Genomic DNA, 19,304 nt, shown 5'->3' on the forward strand with positions numbered 1-19,304 from the left:
ACTTAAATTACACATTAGTACAGTGTGAACTCCATAATTTCAGTTCTGTGGGCAAAGAATTTTGGTGTGATTTTTGAGGTTGGGTTATTACTGCTAGGTGAGGGCTTCCTGGTTCTTGGTGGTTCCTTCCAGGAGACCATTCTCCTTAAGAAGAGCTGACTTTCCGAGGTAATGTAGAGAGACTCTTCCCCTGCCTTTCCTGCATAAATAGCTCCAGCGCTTTCTCACAAAAATAATCCCAACTCTTTTATTCTCTAAAAAAGTTTGAACAAATAGCTGCTTTAATAGAAGTATTTCTTTTTGGCAATTGCTAAGCATCATTGCTGGAGACGGAAAAAAAGCAGAAAATTTGTCTATAATCACAGCCAGATTTCTCAGTTTGTGAGAGGTGCCACTGAATACTGACTGTTGGAGTTTAAGATCGTATTCGAATGATCCATCTGAACAGATAACTGCTGGTGTATTTTGATTTGGTTTTGTGTTGTCATATGCTTATAATGAAGTAAAAAGAGCTAAACTTGCTATAGTACTGAAGATGTATTATGATCTGTGTCTAGATACTGCTGTCAGCTTCAACTAATAGACTAGTTGGTTGTTACTAATTACAATTGAAAAAAGCTGATTTTTGTTTTATTTGTTTTTTCCCTACTTGTTAATTTTGTATGTGGCTGTTGGCTAATAAATAGTTCCTCTTGAGACAATATGCTTCTGTTAGTGCTGTATTCGTGGTGCTTTCCTGGCCGGTTATATCTCTGAATGTAATAGAAAAAACAAATATTTAGTCTTTCAAATTGAGGATATAAAGCATCCTCAGTAGGAAGCTTCATTCTGTCATGTGGTAAAGCGATGAAGTTTACTCTTATTGAACTGCAGATTTATATAGAATTATACAGAAATGCTACTTCTCTTTTATAACTTCTCAAGAAAGAAGGTAGAAATACTCTTAGTCAAATTAATTGAAAAGTAAAAACCGTAGACCTTTTTCTTTGTAGCTTTTAAATGAAAAATGCTGTAGGAAGAGAAAAACAAAAGGTTGAAAGAGGATGAAATATTGTGGCTTTTTGGTCAGTAACGTCAGCTTCTAGGGAAGAACAGTGTATTTTCCATGTGTGTAAAAGGGTCCTGGAGAGTGGGAAGACTGTGAAGGGTCTCAGTGCGTTAATATAGTCCTGACAGTAAAACTTGCAGAGGAGCCAAAATCGTTGCAAGGTTGATCAGTATTTGGAAGAATTAAAAAGTTAGTTAAAAAAACAAAACAGAAGAAAAAAACCCACTGCATCCTTTTGTGTCTCTGTTGCTGTTTTTTCATTTTTGGAAAGATAAGTAAATGTTAGGCCAAAGCTGACAAAAAATAGCACTTCTGTCCCTCGTATTTAGAGTTCTTCAGTCTTGATTCTGAGATTATGCAAGGAGAATAACTAAAATTCAGCACTAGTGGTAGTTCCTAGCATGTTTCTCAGTTGTCTTCTCTGTCATAAACCAACTTTTTTGTGTGTGAATACTTGTCTTCTTTCCCTCTTTCACTGTATTTTATTATGGTTTAAGAAGCTTCATCAAATGTGACAATGAACTACTCTCACGGTGCATAATATGTGAATCAAGTTTTTTGAGAATCGGTGAAGGGACGCCCGTGCCCTGCCCTGGCTCTTCGGCGAGACGGGCTCTCGCCGTTGCTGGCTCACTGTATCGTGGAGCTCTGCTGGGCCCTCGGACCCCCAGTGCTCTTTTTGATGGAGTCTTAAGGCGGTCTCTCAACCTTGAGCTATGGTTGGCAGTGTTTAAACAGTCTGTGCTCCGTCAGCTGTATCATTCCTAGGACAATGACTTGGAAATTATGTTTGGGAGACTTAAGTTGCCACGGCTACCGCCTCTCTGGATACCGCACTTTGTTAAACCCAAACCTTTTTAGTTTCAGTCCTAAAACAGAATAAGGAATGCTCTAGCTCTTCATCTCATGGCTGCTGGGGCTGCTCTTTCCCAGAGCTGCAAAAGGCCCTGGTTGCTTTCATGCCTTCCTGAAACCCGGTCGGTTTGTTCTCCTCCAGGGCAGTACGATCACAGCACTCTATTATTCCTCATACTTGTGTTAAGTCCACCCTTTGGTCTGGCTTTTCAGCTGTGGTCTGTGGGACTGGAGCTTGGGAGGAAGCCCGGGAGAAGCCGCCTCTCTCCCTTTCTGCACTCCCGTGGCTGGGAATTTGCAGACGTGGAGCAGACAACGGGAGCAACGTGATGTCCACATGGTGCGCGGCAGCGGCGACAGCCTGGTTTGTGTTCTGGAGCTCCTTGTTACCTTACCGCTGGTTTTCACCGGTCCCGTGTTAAGCCAGAGCAGTAGGTTGGTGCTCCAGCACAGCTGGGGGGTCATTCGCCCTCGCACAGCGTAGCCCCGCTTCCTTCCCCATCCGTCCCACGCCTGCTGCAACACATCTGGGAGTGAACTGTGGCGTACTGTGCCCCGAAAACGCTGCAGCTGGCTGAGCTGGGAAAGGGGAAGGCGATGGAGGAGAAGGCAGCTCCATGTCTGTCTGAGCACAGCGTGGCTGTCCAAAGTGGGTGACTCTGCTAGTCGCAGCTCAGGGAACTATAGGGAGCTCCTGGCACTTTGGAGTTCTTGGGGCTACAAGGAGATGAATACAAATAGACTTTGTTAGTCTTTGTTTTGTGAAGATATAGTCTATTTAGTAGCTAGCTTCTTTCAAACCTCTCATTCTCCTCTCTAAAAGAAATGCAGTATAAACTGAGTTCTTTATGTGCAGGCTGTCAAGTTCTTTATTCTTGTATTTCTTTGGCAAAGAAAGTTTGCAAATCTGCAGTAAAATAATGAGGGCAGATCTTTTGTTTCCAGTTAGCCTCTAGGAAATTAAATTTAGAGCCTTCATTTTTTATTTGTGCTAAGAGAAAAATTAAAAACTGTTGGTGAGATGTAACTGAAACAGTAAACAGTTCTTTGCCTTGTCATTTCTGCTTATAATACATTACTGTTCTCAGCTAACGTTGCAGGCCTAAACTGCAGGTTTTAGGGTAATCTCGAGTACAAGCTTCAGAAAGTCAGTGTGATGTGCTAGGGGAAAATACCTTGTTCAGCAAATACTTTAGGTTCTTGGCAAGTTTAGTGTAGTATGGGATAACTACACAGGTTCTCTTTTATATATTGGTAGGAGATCTGTCAGCTTTATCAACTAATTTTAGGGAGATAGGAAAAGTCATTGGTGCTAGTAAGAAATCCATATAAATGAATTCTACAGTTCTGTTTTTAAATAAGTAACGTAATGCTTAAATGTTCTGGAAAGATTGAAGAGACTTTCCAGAAGTATTATCTTTTTAATTAAAAATAAAGGTTTGGAAACAAGATAGATGTAATCACTTTGAGTAGTGCTTGTTTCTGTATCTCTTCTAAGTAGGTTATGTTTACTGTTCCTTATTAGTTTTGAAGCTACAGGTGACTGGATCCTGCTGTCTTTCATAATAGTCTTCCTTGGTTTGTTTTGTAGAAGTTGATTAAATCAGACAAGGGGTTATACATGGAGCACACAGTGACAATATAATATTCTTAAATGTTATAAACCAGGTCAGGAGATGAAACGTAAAAATACATGTAATGGAAAATTTAAAAAAAGAGCTATGCAACCAGTATGAGACATAATACACCTGTACTGCAATATCATACTTATGTGGGCATTACTTTTTAATGCAAGAGCTAATTTCTTTTTTAAGAAAACATTTTTGTATTCAGAGACTGACTCCATTTCCACTACTTGAGATGTAGTTTAAGCTTGATCTCCAGTAGCTCCAGTATCCTCATCACTGAACTGTTTGAGGAGAGGGTAAATTGCAATGTTAATGGTATCCCATTAAAATAAAAAGCACTGAGTTATACCTTGCAGGGTGATGAGTTTTTGGAAATACCTTTTTTTATAGCTGAAACGGGTGTTACCAGCCTGCTCCTTTTAAAGTGGCTCATCGGATACAGGCTAGGTTTAAAAGCAGCATAGCAACAACAAACTGCTTGTAAAAGACAAGATTTTGATTTCTAAACCTTTAAGGTTAAACCAAATATGAGGAACTATTTTATTGGCGAATGTTTTTGGCTGCATTTTAAATAAAAGATATTGGATTTTTCCTTTCCTGTGGAAATTCTCAGCAATGGTGTAGACTCTAATTGGTGCTAGCCTGTCGTATCAACACAAACCTCACGCAGAGATGGATGTGTACAGCTCCTGAAATGCTGTAACCCATGAGCCATCTCAGAAAGGATCAGCAGAATCATTCTTCTGTGTGTCACAAGGAAATTGAGAAACCCTAGGAAAAAACAACAAGCAGTCTGTTCTGCTGCCACGAGTTTCTTTTTGCCTTCAGGTCCCTGGGGGTGTGTTTGTACTAGTGGTTTAGCTGGTCTAACTAGTCCCTCAGTCCCGATGGGAATGAATGCTTTGGGATGAAATCCCTTGTCTGTCCCTGCTTACAGGGCTTGGCTTTGCTTTGCATTACGGAGCAGTGTGGGAGCCCAGGGACCAGGTTCCCTGTGGGTGAGAGCAAACCTGAAGATCAGAACTGCCTCTGGGCTCCTCGGCTGCGCATGGGTGTTCAGTCCGTGGGAACTGGTCCGAAATAATCCGCTGACGTGCATGGAGTGGGCGTTGAACCTCAGCAGCGACTGCTTTACCTGCAGATCTGCTCCTTTAGGCCTGCACTGCTTGCTAATGTGGACATAGCTTGTCTGCTCTTTCCAGCAGGGAATGGTGAGCTGGGATCAGCTCATCAAGCTGCGCGAGACTTGCTACCCCGGTCCGAAGGCCCTCGAGTAGCGAGGAGGAGCGGTCTAAGATGCGCCAGAGCATTCAGGTGCTAGTCAGGATTTAGGCTTCATTTCTATTATGTCTCACCAGCTTGTATCTGTTATAATCTGCCTAGTCTGCTGACTCCAGCTAGTTGTTTTTAAGGGATTTGCGTGTGCGGATCCTGCGGTGTGGAAATTCCCCAGGGCGTTGTTTTCTCAGTTTAGCTGGTGCCTTCGCAATTTCTCATTTGCTCTTTCAAAGCTCTTGTGCTGTTGGTCCCTTTCAGGATTAATGCTATTGCAGCTGCGGTTATTCCCACCACCCCTTTCCCCGGGGCTTCCCACTTAGTGCCGTGTGGGCCCCATACCCAGGGTGGGAAGCTAAAGCAGGACCAGATTGTAAAAGTAATCAAACCAAGCAGAGAGGAGTTAGGCTAAGTTGCCGTTGTGGTAAAGGGGTACGAATAGACGGTGGTTGTTGATAATCTTGGTCCATTTTAACAGACTCTCATAACCCAGAATGCTCTAAGAGTGTGGAGAGGATAAATAGAGCGGTATTTAGCGTTTAGGCATGCACTGTATTTTAAAATTGTTTTTCTTTTCCTTTTAGGGCATTTTGTCTTCAGAAGCCAAAGACATACTTAAATCAGTTTTGTTAGAAGTCCCAAATTATTGTTTCAGTTGGACTTGATTTTCAGTGAGCTGAAAGAACAGTATAAAAAGGAATAGACATTTAGGCTTTGCTATGCTGTAGCCTCCTTTCCACCCAACGCTGGTTCGGCTAAACCGGTGTTAAAAGGAAACTGGGGAAATGCTATTTGCATGTAAACAGATATCAAGAACTATCTCCTGTCAGACTAAGTCAAGACCGTCTCCAGAGAAGCTTGTTATTGTGCTATAGCATACCAAGATGTTTTTGGTGCTGTTAGCCAACTGGGCCAACAGATTGTAAGTCATTTTTGTAGCACAAATCTGATTAGTCCAATTATTGCAGAGTTAGCACTCATGCAAAACTAAGTCTGTGAAAAAAATCCTGACCACCGAAGGCTGAGAAACAAAGAGGAAAAACAGGATTAAGATGAATTAGTGCAGGTCACTTCCCTTGTTTCACTGATGTGGAAAGCAGGTACATGTGATGTAGAAAAACAGAATTACATTTTTGGCATGGCTTCTGGAGGAAACGAGGCGCAGTACTGTTTCCCAGCTATGTCTGCCTGCCTGGCCGTCGCTCCTTCTCTCTTCATTCTCCCTCCGTGCGCACATGACTTTCAAGCCTGTTGGTTCAAGTGTTCTACTTTATATATTACCAAGAGTAAAAATAAAATTACTTAAAAGGGCTAAATATCCTCACCTTCACATCTCATGTATGCCTTTTTTGTTTTGTTTGCAGGTGCTAGAAACATTTGCTGGACGCCTGATTAAAATAGGAGTTTTAGCAAGGCGGGATATTCCCAGCCTTACGAAGTATCAGATAATTCTAGCAAGGGATCAATTTAGAAAAAACCCTTCTTCACAAAATGCGGTAAATGTAATATAATTATTTTTCCTGTTATTAGTGTGTCAAATAAGTAGTAATATTTTGTAGTTTACAAAGTTTCTTGATTATGTTTTAACTTATATTTGCATTGGAACATTCTGTTTGTAGCCTTGGGATAAAATGTGCTTACTTGTTCCAGATTGCTTGATGCTAGTGTAGGAGAGTTAAAGAAAAAACAAAGAACTTCATTTGGAAGCTGAAATTACACTAAGAACTTATATTGCACTTTCTGACTGCCCAAACTACACTTTGACCTCAAAACTGCTTTACTACCCCTATTTTTCTGTGAATTGGCATGGAGTTGTTAAATTGGAGTTGAACTGCTATGGAGTTGATAACGTAGAATATTGCCTTAAAAAAAGAAGGCAGTGTACCTTAAAAAGAATATTGCGAAATGTAGTTCACAGCAGGAAAGACAGCTTTCCTAGCTTTAACTGTGTGGCCTGGGTAGACATGACAGAAATCTCTTGTTTTGCCAAATATTGATGGATGGTTCAGCTGTCAAATTTTGAATGTTATTGCATTGGAAAGTAATGAGCTGATCTTGGAAGATAATGCAAGTATTTTGGTGATAATTTAAATGGTGAGAGAAAATTGCTGTGACTGATCATTAGGAATTCAGTAACCTGTTTTCTGAAGTTTTGATAGGCAAAACGCTCACTGTGCATTACTTTTTCCTTTGGTTCCATTTCTCAGATGTTAATCTAATTTTTGTCATAAGAATTGGAGTATGATTTCTGCTGCTTATTGACTTCTTTAATTTTATCTAATGAGTCATTTTTGTTTTCACAGGGAATACAGCAAGGCGCAATTGAAGGAGACTTTGCACTTTGTATCAGTTTATATCATGGTTATGAGCTACTGCTGCAGATGGGATTACGGTCATTATTTATCTACTTTTGTGGAATTATGAATGGGTCAAAAGGTGAAAAGTCTTCAGAAATATCCTTCCTTTTGACCCCAATCCTTCTCATTTAATTTACCTCATATGCGTAGTTACTTTTGCTCAAAATAGTTAATGAATACGTTGCAAACGTAACTGATTTTTAATTCTCCTTCATCCCCATTGGAAATGTGTCGTTCAATGTTAAAAATAGTTATATAATACGTTTGGAAAAGCAAATGTGTGTGTATGGGAGCAGTTTTGAAAACGGGGAAGACACAAATAGAATTTGGAGTAAGTGGCAGTAATATCTTTGGAGAGGCAGAAAATAACCATTGAACAACTTAAACCAAGAAAAGTTTTGACCTTTCAAAGCAATTCCTCCTTTATTTAGCTCCCATTATAGCAAAAATAGTTACAATATATGCATGAGTTTTAAGCATCTTTGCCAGAAGACTTTCTAACCACGAATTTAGATGCATCACGCTAGAATTTCTGTACTGATTGTGCAACATCTTCCCTGCTTACTAAGGAAGCATATATAATTCCTTTTATTATACTATAGACAAGGTCGTATCCTGGTTTAGAGTAGGAGTTTTGCTTTCCTTGTGTGAGGCTTTTCTTTTTCTAAGGCTTTTATATATATGCACACTTCCCATTAGGAAGGTTAAAAAATTAAGGTTAAAATGGGAAATGTCCTCAGCTGCCCTCTCACTAATATGCATATACTTGCTGATTTCTTTCCCTTTCTTCTCAGAACTGCTCCCACACATGCACAGGTTCCTCAAGGCCAGTTAGATGAGTCTCTGGCTATAGGTCAGTCCAGCATCAGCTCTAGAGAACTGCTATTCTTTATGGGAAGGGAGCCCTGAGTAAGCTGCATCAAGAGCCAAATCTTATGTGGTTCCCTAAGCCCAGCTTTGAAATTTTGGTGTAATTGAAAGAGGACTGAGATCCCCAGATTTTTAGGGTAAAAATAATCTATGTCCTAACAAACTGATGAAAAACAGAAAAGGTTCTTTGCCCTAGGATAGATAGCACTTGTTTTTCAGTTTATTAGGTTGACCAAATCCAGCATGTAAGATTCATCATGCTTGATTCTGAATCAAATGCGGAAGTTCTCCAGTGACTGCAGTATACGTGTATGTCCTCACTGAGATCTGAGAAGTTTGTTGGACCAAAGCTCTTGTACAGTTGACAAGTATCTGTTTTATCTGAAGTGATTAAGTTTTAGATGCATTGAGTTCCCCAGCCCATCTGTTGTACCGATGAGTGTTGTGAGTGATTTGCATGAAGAAGTTTGCCACCTGATATAACTGCAACTGCTTGATTCTGTTTTATGCCATAATATTGCACAAGTGATAAGCCTCAAGCAGACTTTTTTGGCTTGACATAAAATTCCTCAGTTAAGCTACTAGCACATTTACTGCTAAAAATGAAGTGCCATGAAGAAGGTAAACAAGAAGCAATGCGAGTTAAATGCTGATCGCGTCTAAGTGCCTGAATTTGCTGAGAACTGTTGGGTAAAGCCAGACAGTCGCTGCCTGTCTCTGCTGTGCTGCTCACTAAAGGAGCATGTGACTGACACGCTTGTCATGGGGATCCTGATTTCTGCTGAATCTCATGCAGATCCAGAGTTCCCGATCTTTCTGGAGCCCTGCGCTCTGTATAGCAGTGTCATGCCAAGCACGTGTTCCAAGTTGATGAGAATGTCACAAGGGTTAGGACTCTGTTTTGTACAGATGGATTAGAAATCTGTAGCCCTAGCTACACTGATGTGCCTGCAGAGATCATCAAGAACTTTGTTTTAAGCATTGTCTTTATTTTTACTGCTGAAATTGGTGTCATGATTCCCTGTGTCTGCAGGATGAGTGCTGTTATGTGTGTAGCTCTTCTAGAGTGCTTTTGCTAGTAGTCTTGTAGAAATATTACTTACCTGTGGCATCTACAACTGTCTTTCTGCCCACAGCTATAGTCTCACTGAACTGAAGTCTTCGGAGGGTTTATGTGGGAGGTTTCAAGCATCTGGCATAATTCTTTAATCAAAGCAAGGCAACCTTGCCATGCAAACCTTTTAAATCCATCTCCAAGCTAGGTCTAACTAACTGTAGTACTGCCTGGTTCGCTGTCACTGCGGCCGCTTGTTAGTGATGGCGTGTGTTTCTGTTCATGCCTGACCGTGCCCTGAGGAAGTAATGCTATTCCCGTTACCAGGTGCAAAATTTTTCTTTGGGGTGAAATGGTCACTTTTAGCCAACATAGTTTGGGGTTGCTGCTAGCAGTGTGTTCCTCCTCTGGCTCCAGCTATTCGTTTCTTTTACCTCCTTTTTTCGTACTGACATTTGTGCATGCTCGCCATGAACTCGAGCAAGAACTGTTCCACCTGAAAATTAAACTGTCAGATTCTTATTCTCTTCCTCATCAAGTTATAGGTCTCTCTTTTTATTAAGCAGAAGTCATCTAGTTTTAACACTTTTGTAGAGAATATTTCATGCTTTTGGTCATTGTTATTGTTTCTCTCTGTACCTTTTCTAGTTCTATTATATCATTTTCTCGAAATGAGATGGCAAGAGCAGTGTCCACTCTTCTAGATGTGGATGCAGCATGAATTCATACAGTGATGCAGCAGTGTTTTCTGTTTGGCCTCAGTTTATTTGCCTGATTCTGTCACTAGATATTGTGAGTCTTCTGCAGCTCTTCGCAGTCGCTCTCAGACCTCTGGGATCGCCGCTGCTAGCTCGTGGGGCTCATTTGGGCATTGGCATCTCTTTTGCGGGCACAAATTTCCAGCTGGCAATGTCGGTCTGAGGGCCGGGTTATGTGAGGCACTGGCTGTGCCAGGGGAGGGTCCAGCGCTCTGGAATAGCCCATGGTGTTGCTTTCACATTTCCTGCTTTTTTGGGGGCTACAAGTAGGCCACTGAGCTACGTAACTGTGTGCTACCTTACAAGAGCTGCGGCATCCACAGCACTGCTTCGTTAAAATGGCATGGCTTTGTCCTACATTGAAAGCAAGAATGTACAGTACACACTGTATATTATACATTGTGTATTATCTATGTATGTAATAGAATATATAGAGAGTATACATATGCTAATGATTTTTGTGATTATACTTCTGGTATTTTTGCAGTTTATTGCTTTTTTACATGCAAATTTTATCATTTGTGAAAGCACAGTGCTGGGTGTTAGCTCTAGGCACTGGAGAGCGTTTCCTGTGTTTTGCAGTTTCTCAGATTCCTTACGTTCCTGTCCACTATTGAAAGGTAACCAATGGAAAATATTTCTAATACCAAAACCAGTACAGAGGAACTAGTTTAAGTTTGGTTTCTGGTTCCAGTAGAATAGTACAGAGGAACTAGTTTAAGTTTGGTTTCTGGTTCCAGTAGAATAAAATTCTTTTCAGCCTTGTCATAAAATTATTCAAGAAACATTTGTAGCAATGGTCTCCCTTTTCTTTGGGTCCTTGGACACATTTCTGGTAGTTTTAGAGTTTTTCTAGTGTAAAGCAGCTGACGTAAAACTGCTCAGTTTCCCAGTAGGGCCAAGGCTTCTTTTTTATGCATATAATTTTCATGTTTAAATTCTCTAATAGCATCTTTCCTGAAAAAAAATTAACTCCGTACAATGTTTGTTATGCTTTCTAAAGCTGATGTAACTTTTAGCTCTCAAAAAGGGCTTGTTACTTCTAAGAACTCTGTCTTTTGGAGAGCAAATATTAGATGCATTCTGGAGATTGAATACTAAGATATTTAAACTTTTCACAAAGGATTAACTCGTACAAGAAATGAACTTGGTCGTAATGAGGACTTCATGAAGCTGTATCAGCAGCTTAGAGACATGTTTTCAGACACATCTCTGATTTCAGCAGATGGAAGTCTTTGCAAGGATAGCACAGGTCAGTATTTCCCTTTTAAAGACACAGTATTTACTTTGTGCTTCTTCTTGCCTAATTCAAATTCTGATGGAGCAGACCCAATGTTAAATGAAACAGGAAATACTTCTGCATGGTCTGTGGATGCATGAAGACATTCATTGTGATACTTGGCTAGTATTCTTCACTCAAGATTAAGTTTTCACCAGACTGTTTTTTGTATTTATCTTCTTTTAATCATTCTAGTGACCTTCAAATGAGCTTTGTATATTTGAAGCTTTTAGTTTGAATTAAAATATAAGGTTAAAATATTCTTAAGCAGGCTGACTCTACATCTTTACAATGTGACCACAACAAAAGTAGTAATAAATTTTCAAAAACTGGGTTTAACAAGCATGCTTCTGTAAGTAATTCACTGAAGTTTTTGTTTAGGTGAATGTAATTACAGTTAGTGTCAAGAATTTGTATGTCTGACTCAGTAAGGATGCAAGAAAATGAAGTGCACTGACCCTTTATACTTGCTGCAGCTGTACTTATATCTTTAATTGCTTTGTGTCCTTTGCAGCGTCTGGAAATAAAAAAGAATTCATTTACAGTCATCCAAAATTAAGGAAATTGGAAGAAATAGTAATAAAACACTTTGAATCCTGGAAAAAAGGATGTTCTGGTAAGTACTAAAAACTCAGAGTATCGGAAAAGTTGAACTTGTGGATAGAAATGAGTAAGATCCTACTGATTTATTGCCTAGTTTGTTCAAGTGTTTCTTTATTGTCTTGCATATATGCATCTCCTCCATGTGAAAAACTCCTCTTTAGAAAAACTATACCATTATTTTTTTTAAGAGAAAACCTTTCTGTAAGTTATCATTATTAATTTGATATAAGTTGTTCTAATCGCTTAGTAAAGCAGTGATAGCTAACTTTTACTAGTGTTACAATGTCTCTTGATTTTCATAGCCACAGAATTTGTTCTGGAAGCCAACTCTCAAAGCAGTGATACCGTAAACTATGCTCTCTTTAAAAGTCAGACCTTCTTGCTAATACTGTTACAAGCAATACATTAATATGTGAGTTGGAGCTGTTCCCTGCAACCATCAAACATAAATTATCAGATAAGCAAAGCTCAAATGTTTGGCTTTATCAATATAGTGAAAGTGTAATATTGAGTTGGACTGAAAATTATTGAATGTTTGATTTTTGTCAGTGTATATATGCATGTGTGAATATATATCTGCATTGGTTTTTGTAGCGTACTTAAGTGGATTACAGGGCTTGTTTATTCTTTCTTTAAAAAACATTTTTTGAAGAATTCTCTTTATAACTTGAGAGAAAAAAGATGCAACTTATTTATGGAGTTTAGTATGTTTTCTGATTAATTTAAATGGTTAAACTGTATTATGTGAATTGAGTTCCAAAATGATTGTACTTGGAAGAAAGATTTTTCTATCTTAATTTAAAATATACTCTGAAATATTTTTTGTAGACCAATTATTCTTACAGTGTTGAGAAATTATAATAGCAAAATAGCCTCTCTTCTCTTTCAATCCTGTCCTGTAATTTCAAAAGAATGAATTGAATATTTCTGGGGAAAAAAAAATCCTTCACTTCTTAATATTGGAGTCTCTCTTACACCTTTTCCTTGGAGAAGCTTGAAATCAACATCTGTAAGAAATAAATTTGAGACCAATGAGTTTATAGCTATTATTAGTAGAGAGAGTGTTTAGTCTGCCCAGTCATATGGACTATCTGTCTGTGCCATTGCTGCTGTCTTCATACTGTATATGAATATGAGGATAGTGCCAATAGTCCAGTAACTAAGCTTAAGGTAATTTTTTTTTTCCTCAAGTCAGAAACTTTCTCAATCTTACAGTTTCTCTGAAGATGGTGTAGCTAATTATGTAACTTGAACTTGGTAATTGATGCAGATATGTTGCATAGGTCCAGATTAATATTACACCTAAGTAAATTGATTTACTACCATGTAATACTCCAGATAGAGTTTCAGTGCGAATTACCTGGTGTGCTCATGGATATTGATGAGGAATTTGAAATACTGTGCAATAATGTATTGAAATACCATTTATGAATTCTCGAAGGAGGCAGCTTCTACTGTGGCACGCTAGGGAAGACATTATTTTTGTTTTGTTGTTTTGCTTCTGAGACATCCAGTAGAGACTTGGACTGCTACATAAAATATTTCTATTAGTGGGAATACACGGATATTTGTGCTTATCTGAAATGATGCAAAAAGGCCTTAAGAAGAAGTTTCTTTTGAGTGTTTTGTTTTACCTTAAACGTAATATGCTTTCATTATTTTATAATCTCAGTTATTATAGCTGTTACTTTATGCTAGAGTTTTTGTCATCAAAACATCAATTTTCCTTTAACCATTTTATATAAAAATATGTGGGTCTTCTAATGTTTTGTTTAATATGATATTAAAATAACTGAATGAAGATGTGTAGAATTAAGCTGACAGGTTTTGAGAATGGAAAAACTTTGTAAGTTCTGTGCTGCTGGTGTTTCTTATTCCATGCAATTTTTGTCATTTCTGTATGCATATAGGAATGGAAAAGGTATAATTAAAATTTTCTGTGAAGCTAGAGTTAATTCCCTCCCCCACACGCGTATAAATATAGAATTACTCTTTAATGATGCTAGCAAACACATACCTTTTGCCACCTCTACCTATGTTCCAGCTTTCCTCTATGATAGATGGTTTTAATGTTAAATTCACTTCCTTCTCTCTCTTAAAATGAATGGAGAGTGTATAGACAAGTTCATGATATACAACTAGTTACTAAGAATGATAACCTCTCAGGCCTCAATGTGAAATTAAAAGCCTTCTATTACGTTCTTCTTTCTCTCATCCTTTTTTATCTGGGCTAAAAGGCCGAACAGCCATAGGGAATACAAAGCAGTGTCCTGAAACCAATTCTCTAGATGCATGTAGTTAAATTTGAAACAAGGGCAAACAACTGATCCTGAAGCCTGTGCCTATAATGCAAGGTCAGAAAGCACTTTAAAATTCGGTCTAATCACAAAGTTGGAGGCATCCTAATTATTTAGGGAATGTAGTAAGCTCCAGCTTGTATGTCCTAAATTTATGCATCTCTGAACCCAGTGTATTGGGCTATTGACAGAAATACTATGATACATTGTGATTTTATTTATTTGTCTTGTTATTCATTGTGTCATAGCATCTTTGATAATATCTTTGCGCAATAACCCACAACCTGTACTTCCACCCTGACTCCCAGTTTCTTGCAGGTAATCTCAAAGCCCACGTGTACAAAAGTAGCTACACCCTAAATTGTGTTCCTGGACGCTAACTGAACAGCGAACACACCTGTGTCCTGATTTCTCCTCCTCCAGACAAATACTTGTCTCAAGTCTGTCAATAAAAACTTGAGTACTTATTAAAATTTCAAACTTAATTGCATGCATCTTTGCTCCATCAGAAGAGAACCGAAATAAAAACCTAAATCAGTATGGGAGCAGTGGAAAACACATTCAGCATTTGTTTCAGGAAACTCATGTGAGTGCATTATCTCTCTGGGGGAAAACAGAAGCAAACAAACCCCCCCCCAACCTAACTCTGCTTTGTCCCGATTGTGCATTACTCCTACAAGTAGTGCCAAGCTGCCTGAGCAAGCCCTGAACCATTTCTAACCAGTGCAACAATTGGACTAAGCGTTGTGATTCCCATTCATGTTGCTCTCACCCCCGGTTTGGGAGGTGCATTCAGCAGCAATTCAGGTAAGTGCAAGATAACACTCTGGCCAGTTCTTAAGAAATGGTGGCTCAGCATAATGAGCTTCTCCCAGCTAATCTTCCCTACCTGGATTACTTGTCAGATTGATTATGGGCTGCTAGTGTCTTGAATTTTCTAAAAGTCTGGTTTCAGGTAAGGCCAAGGAGGAAAGGGCAGCAGTATAAAATCTTTTATAATACAAGAACAGTCGCTACTGAATGTTATTGCTATTGAAGTCATGAGAATATTCTGAACAACATTATTCCATATCTGTTTTTTAACATGAAGTTGGTGGCAGAAAATGACGTGAACTCAGATAAGTGAAATACATCTAACCTGCACTTATTCTAGAATACATGGCTTATTGGTCTGCTCGGTATGGCAAATTATGGAGAATATATTATAGCAGTGTTGTAATTCTCTGGTTCCTAGTTGAATCATATTCACTGTTTGATTTCTAGACCTTCCTTGGGACTGGCTTCTGTACTTGATAGATGACCTCCAGTGTCATCTACAGTTTACTGAAACAACATAGTCAGAAGCATAGACTAGCTGAGAATAGTTGGACGGGACCTCTAGGGGCATCTCTTCTAACCGCCTTGGGTGTCAGCCTCAAGAGTGAGGTTTGTTTTGACCAGAGGCAGCAGTTTCCATAATCCACCTGTGACTTCAAGGTTTATCTTGGGAAGAAATGGGTAAAATGATTAGCTTCAGCTTGTCCATTTAAGGCAGTAAAGACTACTTTGACTTAAGCTGCTCAAAGCATTTCTGTTGCATCTGTATGCAAAATGAAATAAGAAACTGGGATTTTTGCTAGCTGGTCAGGGAGACGTATATATTTTTCAATCGTAGTTATGCTTTAACTTCGGGAAACAGCTTGATACCACAATTACAGGCATAGCATGTGACCGGTCAAGCACCAAGTGACTTTTCTTCATATATTCAGGAAAATACCTTTTTATAAAGTCAGTCTTGAGAATTTTTATTCTTTGTCTATAAGTTTTCTTCTACTTTTTATGAGGTAAAGGTCTTTTGGGGAGAACTGTGTAATAGAGGAGCTCTTTATCTCCTGAAATCGGTTTGATTTCAGCTGGGGACTATGTCTAGGTAACACATGCAGGCGGTACTGATTTCATTAATTTGTGATATCCTACTGGAGATGCCGTTTATAAGATACCAGGCTTTTACTTCGTAGCATGCAGTGATGGGCATGTTGGTTTAGCATTTGGAGGAGCAGACAGAGCTGACTGTTCAAAAGCCTGGCACGTTGCTGCCATGGCTTTTGCTTGTGCTCTGGAAGGCAGATAACCTTGCATGTGAAAAAAGGAGTTCAGTGCCTGAAGACAAAATCTGAACTGTGGCAGCATAACGTAAGAAATACATTTCCGATGAGAGGCACCTTGCTAAGAAAACCTGTCTGGTAGTTGACATTTGTTTGTCAGCTCTTTCTCTGCTCATTCCTGCTACGAGGATGTTGTGATGGGAGAGGAGCAATTGTGGTTTGTCTGGAGTCTAAACGTGATCGTTCTGCAAGGAAGGCTTCAATATGTGCTCTGGAAGTGGGAAGGGTTTTTTAGGAACTGCTAGTTGGCTTGTTAAAATCTTAAAATTAATGTCCTGGGTTTCTGTGAAATTCTATTTCCCTTGTGGTATATTGGCTGATAGTAGGATGCCTGAGCAGATTTTATTGTTTGAAGAGATTTAATGAAATAGCTGCATTTTTTGGTTGTTTGCAACATGTAGGTGTGATTGTAAGGCTATTGCCAAAAGAAACCATCTGCAGAGTAAAAAGGCTCTTTTCACAATATTTCACTTTCTCAGCTGATCTAAATGCCTTACTATCCGCAACTTCAGAGTAAATTAATCAAACCAGTTATTCTTCCCTTTTCTTTGAGGTAATAGTTATTTTTGCCATTAAAACGAGTAATATAAAGAATGGCGATGACAGAGCATTCAGATGCAACAGATCCCAGTAGATAAGGGAGATTTTTGGACATTTCTTTTTCTGCTGTCCTGAGGATCCTAAGTTGTAGCACTAGAGATGATTGTCTGCAGTAAATCATGAACTGCTGATGCACAGCCCTTGTACTCCGTCACGCTCTGTGCCAGGCTAGTGATAAGTGTTTTTTATTGCCGTGCATTGATAACCTCATTTGCCTCTGGGCACCTAAGTCTCTTTGGAAGAAGGCATTTTAAACTGTACTTCAAGACACTAATCAGCAAACTTGAGCTTTTCAAAGCAGCATTAATAATGGTACCTCGGAGATGATAAATTCTCAGCATATTTGTGCAAATTCTGCAAAATTTGAACAGTACTTTGATTCCAGGAAGGGAATCATTTGGTTGTTTCTGAGAATGGAGAGGTTTGTCTAAACAGCCTGAGAAGTTCCTAATTGTTATTTTTATCTACTGATATTTTAGATTGACCTGTTTAGATTTTTTTTTCTTTTATAAGTGAGAAATCAAAATACAGTATATTTGGACAAAATCTTCTGACCGTTGAGTTGGATGAGAGCTGTGAATTTGTAACTTGTGGGATGGCCTGTCCTCACATTACTATTATTATTATTTATTATTGTTACTATTTTAAAATTGCATTCAAAATGCTTTTATGGTTTTTTTAAAATTAAACAGATGAAAACATGACTGAAAGCAAATCGATGGATACCAGAGTAATGATCTTCTCATCGTTTCGAGATAGCGTGCAAGAAATTGCAGAGATGCTGTCCCGGCTCCGTCCGGTTGTCCGAGTCATGACCTTTGTTGGCCATTCCACAGGGAAAAGCACCAGGGGCTTCACGCAGAAGGAACAGCTTGAGGTAAAGAGAAGATGAGACTTATTATAAGAAATGGTGTTATAAGAAGTATTCATTGTATAAATAATTGTGTGAATAATTCATATAGATTGTATAGCGGTGACTGAACCTTACAGTATCGTTAGTGAATTCCTGTGTAATGCAATTGCTACTACAATATCTGAGATTTTACTCACCGAAAAGAATGTGTAAATGGAAATATTTTATACATTTACATTTGCATAATATTAAGAAATGCTCAATTTTACATGTTTGAAAATGTGGAAAAATATTTAAATAATTATTTGTTTGCTTAGGGGATTTTTTTATTGTAAACAGAGAAGAGAGATCCTTAAATTTTAATTGAATAAAGTTTTTTTTTTATAGTACCTAATTATAGAGTTGGGAACATAAATTTTAGAATCAGAATAAGCTGTGCTTTTCCTTCTTTATTTAAGAAAAGAAGAATCAGATGTTGCTAAAATTAGTGTGTTGTATTTCGATCATCAGTTCTGAATGAAGTAGTTGACAAATTTGGAAAGACTGATTGTGCATTTGTAACCTTAAAACGTAATTCAGTTTTTCAGCCTCTGGATGAAGCTAATATAGTATAAGGAGCTCTCTAGCTAACCTGTTCAATCTATTTTTAATCCATTATTCAGGTGGTAAAACGCTTTCGTGAAGGAGGGTATAACACGCTGGTCTCTACCTGTGTTGGGGAAGAAGGGTTGGACATTGGAGAAGTCGATCTCATCATCTGCTTTGATGCTCAGAAAAGTCCGATTCGCCTCGTGCAGAGGATGGGCCGAACGGGGCGCAAGCGGCAAGGCAGGATCGTAGTTATCCTGGCGGAAGGGCGGGAGGAGCGGGTGAGTATGGCACTCTCCTCCCCACTGAACGCACGAGGTGACGAAAGCAGAATCACCTGTTCAGCCGGGTTCAGAAGACTGTATGCTGTAGGCTTAGCATCAGGGCAGCCCTGGCCTCTCCTAGCAACGTTTCGGCTCTGCATACAGGAAAGCTTGATAGCCTGTAATACTCTAAAACTTTGTGTGCTTTCTCAGCGTTAAGGTCTTTTGAGCCTTTGTTCTTAATAACTCTCATTTTTTAAAGGATAAACTGAAACATGGAAAAAGCTTTTTTTATTTTTTTTCTTTTGTTGTTTGGGGTTTTTTTTGCCAAGGCTGCAGAATAATCTGTGGAACAGATAGAAACGAAGCTCAGAGTGGAGGGCTGATGAAGTCTCTCGGACTGATTTGCTGACAACACCGTGCTTTCGGACAAGTACTTAGTCGTAGCAGTCTTGCGTATGAGGTCTGAAGAGATCAGCTTAAGTGGAAATCTACTTTTGCTGAACTCCTGAACCTCAGTGCTCAACTCGGGGCATAATTAATCTTCTCTGACTGCAGGTTGCCCCTCGGGAAACCAAGGTACCGTGGCTGGGCTGTGTCGGCACACTGACCTGCTCCACCCTGCCGTCACACCAGGGCTAGGTCTGACCCAGGGGAGGTGGCAAGGGTAGTGTGTGAGTAGGAGGAGGCAAGGCAATCCCGCTTCACACCTCTGGTTAGATTGGTTGCAGTGAAATACGAAACTGCACCTTTGCAGTTTTGCCATGCAACCCCGTTTTGAATGCAAGGCTTCCCGAGGGGGCACCTCGCTGTTCCGGCTGAAAACCCGCTT

At 39.2% G+C, this 19,304-nt stretch overlaps 1 protein-coding gene across 2 annotated transcripts in view; it reads left to right on the forward strand.

Moving 5' to 3' along the window:
• Window positions 1-19,304, forward strand: part of FANCM (FA complementation group M) — an 81,437-nt gene that overhangs the window by 22,192 nt on the left and 39,941 nt on the right. Inside the window, exons 1-7 of one of the 2 annotated variants that reach the window (XM_064511795.1) lie at window positions 2,226-2,267; window positions 6,171-6,302; window positions 7,110-7,242; window positions 10,969-11,097; window positions 11,639-11,740; window positions 17,461-17,645; window positions 18,284-18,490. In XM_064511795.1, the coding sequence (XP_064367865.1) occupies window positions 2,241-2,267; window positions 6,171-6,302; window positions 7,110-7,242; window positions 10,969-11,097; window positions 11,639-11,740; window positions 17,461-17,645; window positions 18,284-18,490 (915 nt within the window). In that variant the 5' untranslated portion in view covers window positions 2,226-2,240. Of the gene's footprint in view, window positions 1-2,225; window positions 2,268-6,170; window positions 6,303-7,109; window positions 7,243-10,968; window positions 11,098-11,638; window positions 11,741-17,460; window positions 17,646-18,283; window positions 18,491-19,304 lie in introns of those variants that run through there. The other variant, XM_026118220.2, reaches the window with a different exon arrangement.

The sequence above is a fragment of the Dromaius novaehollandiae genome, chromosome 5, assembly GCF_036370855.1.
Source record: "Dromaius novaehollandiae isolate bDroNov1 chromosome 5, bDroNov1.hap1, whole genome shotgun sequence".
In the NCBI taxonomy this organism is placed as follows: domain Eukaryota; kingdom Metazoa; phylum Chordata; class Aves; order Casuariiformes; family Dromaiidae; genus Dromaius; species Dromaius novaehollandiae.